Source organism: Salvelinus sp. IW2-2015, unplaced genomic scaffold (genome assembly GCF_002910315.2).
Source record: "Salvelinus sp. IW2-2015 unplaced genomic scaffold, ASM291031v2 Un_scaffold2411, whole genome shotgun sequence".
Classification (NCBI taxonomy): domain Eukaryota; kingdom Metazoa; phylum Chordata; class Actinopteri; order Salmoniformes; family Salmonidae; genus Salvelinus; species Salvelinus sp. IW2-2015.
This window is the reverse complement of record NW_019943732.1, coordinates 59378-65073: the sequence shown is the minus strand read 5'-3', so window position 1 is coordinate 65073 and position 5696 is coordinate 59378. Positions and strand designations below refer to the sequence as shown.

Here is a 5696-nt window from a genome sequence, read left to right as displayed (position 1 = left end):
TTGAAGACCACCACAGGAGTTTCAAACACCACCGCAGGAGTTTCATTATTCGGCATCTTCCCAGTTAAATAGCCCCGTATTTCGCATTCTCAAACCTCCTGCTATTTAGGACGGTTTATTAGGACAAGGCTCCTGTCTTCAGTGTAGGAGAGAGAGAGAGACTGCTATTTTTAATCTGGAGAACACGAATAGCAGGAGGGAAATAAATCATAGTGTTCCCTCCACTACCGTCACATGATCCTCCTGATTTGTTTTAATCAAAGTGGTGTCTGTGGTCATCTACCGGACATTTATGTCTGAGAGGAAACGGACCATTAGGGACTGAGTGTGGCAGGCTAWTCCCTATATGTAGTTCACTAATTTTGGCCAGAGCCCATTTGGGATGCAGGGTGAATGTTTTTGCCTGACATCCTCTGTTGCATGTGTCTGTTTCTTGTGTCCATTTCTAAATTGGGTTTGGAAAGAAATGAGAGATAATTATACTAATCCTTTCCAAACACAACCACAGCGTGGTACATAGAACAAAAACACTGGTCATAGTTCTTACATAAACATACAAGCGGTTAAATGTTAGCACAGACAGACAGACTGGTTGGCTCCAGGCTATTCTAAAGATGTGTCAAATGAAAATCAAACCAGATACTGTTGCAAAACAAACAATCTGAGTTTTATTTATTATGAATGATTAATCCGTTCGTTAATGACTGATCAGTGTTTGATGGCGATGAGATGGTAGGAGGCCGCGTAGTCACACTTGTGGTTGCTGTCCCGGGCCTCAGCCTGCTGCAGCGTGAACTCCTCCACAGACAGTCCCAGCTTCGACAGCGTCTCAGTGATGAACTCCTCGCTCAGGTTGACACAGTCAAACCTCTGCTCTCCCACCGTGTAGTAGGTCTCATCCAGGTCCCCGATCAGGACCAGAACCCCTCCAGACCTCAGCAGGTCCACCATGGAGGACAGCGAGCGGCGGTAGGACTCGCGGTCCTTACACGCCGCTTCCAGGCACAGCGAGGATATGACGCAGTCCGCCGGTGGAACCGTGACAGGGTGGAACGGGTTCTCCAGGCAGATGTTGCACTTTAGAACCTGTTTAACTCTCTGACGGAGAATGTCTGTGATGATCGCTGGGGTTCTGGTGAGAGCAAGAGACAGAAGGAGAATGTTTTTTTTTTAAAGTAAATACAATACAGTGATTACAAGAAAGAAATGAAGCGAAAAGAAGGATGCCTACATTTACAAAACATTTTTTAACCATAGTTGAAACCGTACAAGCTCACTTCTAACCCGTATCTGCACTGTAAAAATACAGTAAATTTTACAGTAAGTTTCTTTGGAATGTATGGTACCAATACTGTACCTTTTTTTACAGTAACTTTTAGGTAACCAGGTGCCAGTAAGTTAGTGTAAAAAAAAAGGATTACTGTACCTTTTTTTACAGTAACTTTCAGGTAACCAGGTGCCAGTAAGTTAGTGTAAAAAAACAACAGGATTACTGTACCTTTTCTTCTCCAGATCACAGACATACTGTAGGTGAGCGTTCCAGTCGAAACATCCCTCCTCTGCTTTCAGCCACCTCTCAATCTCCTTCCTGTTGCTGTCCACGTAGTCCGACACCACAATCTCATCATAGTACTCACAGGCACTGATCAACGTGTGGATGGTTGGCCCTGTACCCACCTCTATCAGCCTCTGGCCCCTGTACTTCCCTGAGGAGAAGAAACAACACAGTTTCATTCATTTAACTGTCCATTAGGTAGCCCAGTGGTTAGAGCGTTGGACTAATAACCGAAAGGTTAGAAGATCGAATCCCCGAACCGACAAGGTAAAAATCTGTCGTTCTGCCCCAGAACAAGGCAGTTAACTCACTGTTTCTTGGCCGTCATTGAAAATAAGAAWTTGTTCTTAACTGACTTGCCTGGTTAAATAAAGGTAAAACATTTTTTTTACATACAGTGCATTCGGAAAGTATTCAGATCCCATTTTGTTACATTACAGCTTTATTCTAAAATTGATAAAATACAAACATTTCCTCAATCTACACACAATACTCAATAAATACAGGTTTAGAMWTTTTTTGCAAATTTATAAACAAACAGAAATAAATACCTTATTTGTGTTGGTATTTATTATGGATCCCCATTAGCTGCTGCCAAGACAGCAGCTACTCTTCCTGGGGTTTATTATGGATCCCCATTAGTTCCTGCCAAAGCAGCAGCTACTCTTGCCCCTGTGGGCGTTTATTATGGATCCCCAATTAGTTCCTGCCAGGCAGCAGCTACTCTTCCTGGTTTATTATGGATCCCCATTAGTTCCGTGCCAAGGCAGCAGCTTACTCTTCCTGGGGTTTATTTATGGATCCCCATGTAGTTCCTGCCAAGCAGCACGCTACTCTTCCTGGGGTTTATTATGGATCCCACTTAGTTCCTGCCAGGCCAAGACTTATGTCTTTACTCTTCCCTGTACGGCTTCTATTATGGATCCCCATTAGTTCCTGCCAAGCACAGCAGCCTACTCTTCCTGGGGTTTATTATGGATCCCATTAGTTCCTGCCAAGCAGCAGCTACTCTCTCTGGCGTTATTATGGATTCCCCATTAGTTCCTGCCAAGGCACAGCAGCTACTCTTCCTGGGTTTATTATGGATCCCCATTAGTCCTGCCAAGGCAGCAGCTACTCTTCCTGGGGTTTATTATGGATCCCATTAGTTCCTGCAAGCGCAGCAGCTACTCTCCGGGTTTATTATGGATCCCCATTAGTTCCTGCCAGGCAGCAGCTACTCTCTCCTGGGGTTTATTATGGATCCCATTAGGTTCCTTCAAGGCAGCAGCTACTCTTCCTGGGGTTTATTATGGATCCCCATTAGTTCCTGCCAAGAGCAGCAGCTACTCTTCCTGGGTTTATTATGGATCCCCATTAGTTCCTGCCAAGCGCAGCTACTCTTTCCTGGGGTTTATTATGGACCCCATTAGTTCCTGCCAAGCAGCAGCTACTCTTCCTGGGGTTTATTATGGATCCCCATTAGCTTCTGCCAAGACAGCAGCTTCTCTCCTGGGGTTTATTATGGATCCCCATTAGTTCCTGCCAAGCGCACGCTACTCTTCCTGTGGGTTTATTATGGATCCCATTAGTTCCTGCCTAACACAGGCAGCAGCTACTCTTCCTGGGGTTTATTATGGATCCCCATTAGTTCCTGCCAAGGCAGCAGCTACTCTTCCTGGGGTTTATTATGGATCCCCATAGTTCCTGCCAAGACAGCAGCTCTCTTTCCTGGGGTTTATTATGGATCCCCATTAGTTCCTGCCAAGGCAGCAGCTACTCTTCCTGGTTTATTATGGATCCCATTAGTTCCTGCCAAGGCAGCAGCTACTCTTCCCTGGGTTTATTATGGACCTCCCACTTAGTTCCTGCCAAAAGGCAGCTGCTACTCTTCTGGGGTTTATTATGGATCCCATTAGTTCCTGCCAAGGGCAGCAGCTACTCTTCCTGGGTTTATTATGGATCCCCATTAGTTCCTGCCAAGGCAGCAGCTACTCTTCCTGGGTTTATTATGGATCCCATTAGTTCCTGCCAAGGCAGCAGCTACTCTTCCTGGGTTTATTATGGATCCCCATTAGTTCCTGCCAAGGCAGCAGCTACTCTTCCTGGGGTTTATTATGGATCCCCATTAGTTCCTGCCAAGGCAGCAGCTACTCTTCCTGGGGTCCAGCAAAATTAAGGCAGTTTATACAATTTTTTAAACTTTACAATACATTCATAGATTTCACAACACATTGTGTGCCCTCAAGCCCCTACTCCACCACTACCACATATCTACAATACATTCACAACACACTGTGTGCCCTCAGGCCCCTACTCCACCACTACCACATATCTACAATACATTCACAACACACTGTGTGCCCTCAGGCCCCTACTCCATCACTACCACATACCTACAGTACTAAATCCATGTGTATGTTTTGTGCATATGTTATTGTGTGTGTGTGTGTGTGTCTGTGCCAATGTTTGTGTTGCTTCACAGTTCCCACTGTTCCATAAGGTGTTTTTTAAGTTTTTTAAATCAAATTTGACTGCTTGCGTCAGTTACTTGATGTGGAATAGAGTTCCATGTAGTCATGGCTCTATGCCTCCCATAGTCTCTTCTGGACTTGGGGACTGTGAAGGGACTTGTGGGGTATGCATGAGTGTCCGAGCTGTGTGCCAGTAGTTTAAACAGACAGCTCGGTGCTTTCAACATGTCAATACCTGTCAAGTTGTCTAGGTGTTATAATTATTTCAGCTCTGCCCAAACTTGAAAACGGCTTGCTCAACCCGTGAAGGATGCAAAGGGACAGCTCAATTCCTTTCCAGTGTTTTATTATGGTTTTGATGCCATTTGTTGAATATGTTGAAACAGTTGATTTGTTGAATAGAGTAGTTGAATGACAGAGGAATAAGGAATAGAGAATAGGAAGATAACCTTAAACAGAGAATAAACATGCATTATTTTACACTAAACAATGCATGACACAGCAACAAAGCATGGCTTTGAATAAAGTAAACGTTCAAACAATTTAATCTAGCACTTCWAGCAATTACTTCTGCAGTCAGAAAATATCCACAACAAAAGAAGTCACCATTACCAGAGTTAAACATGTAAATTGTGCTAAGCACTGGATGCAACATAATAAATAATTCCAAACATTACATACCAGTTGCGTCTTTAGGGTTGAACAATGAGCTGTGTGTATGTTGAGGACCAAACATTTTATACCCATGCTTATCTGCCAGGTGCGCATGTAAAAGTAGTCCCTCCAGAAATCCTGGCTCAATTTTTTAGTTCCACCCGTGTTTTTGGGTTATCTGCCCTCTTGAGGCCTGGAGTTCTTTAAAGGAAGAGATGCCATTGTGCTCATGTTTTGAGTGTTCTGTTTTTTGACGCAACACCTCCCGTTTTGACCTCCTGGTTCTTGAACCGAAGGAGGTCACACGAACCTCGGTGTTGGGGCAGGTTCGATTTCCGCTATCAGGCTCTTCCTTCTTCAACAGGAAGTAAAACAATGATGCGTCTGTTGGGACCCAGTTGGGACTGGGTAGCTGGGAAAAGTTCTGACATGCACATCTCTGACGATGCCCTTCTTGTCAAWKTTGACACTGATGACTCTGGCTAGTTTGTAGTGACCCCTCCAGGCATTTTGGTCAGCCAGCCAGACAACATCTCCAACAGCCACATTCCTATGTGTTGTGTGCCATTTACTCCTCACGAATAGATTGGGCCCAGCTAACTGACTCCACTTCCTCCAGAACCGGTCAACTTCTGTTTGGATAGCTCTCAATCTTTTGAATGGGTAGCTTTCAAAATCAAAGCATCCAAGATCTCCTCTGGGTCCAATCCGTCCAAGCAGAGGGGAATTTGGGCTGATGTATTCTATGCAGTCCTCCCGGCTTTGAGTTCTTGCATCTATGGGCCTCTCATTGGCAAGGTTAGCAGCCGTGTAGAGAAATGTTTGAAACTCACTCCATGTGAAGAGTCCTTCTCCTCCCAGGTTGTGCAAAGCCCGCTTCACAGTACGAACAGCTGCTTTTGCAGCTCCATTCCTGTGAGGGGAGTCTGCTGGGTGGATTTTCCAGCTCCATTCTGTCCCATGCTTGGAAGCTTCATTTTCAAGCTCAGATTTACTTAGTTGATCCAAGAAAAGGTAGAGTTCTTTGAGGGCAG

The 5696-nt window shown here is 44.8% G+C and overlaps 1 protein-coding gene across 2 annotated transcripts in view; it reads right to left on the bottom strand.

Moving 5' to 3' along the window:
- Positions 1-640: 640 nt before the first annotated feature.
- zgc:64002 (nicotinamide N-methyltransferase) overlaps positions 641-5696 on the bottom strand; it is a 28737-nt gene continuing 23681 nt past the window's right edge. For both annotated transcript variants that reach the window (XM_024141128.1, XM_024141129.2), the window contains exons 3-4: positions 1499-1706; positions 641-1132 (exon numbers count right to left, since the gene is read on the bottom strand). In XM_024141128.1, the coding sequence (XP_023996896.1) occupies positions 709-1132; positions 1499-1706 (632 nt within the window). In that variant the 3' untranslated portion in view covers positions 641-708. The remainder of the gene's footprint in view (positions 1133-1498; positions 1707-5696) is intronic.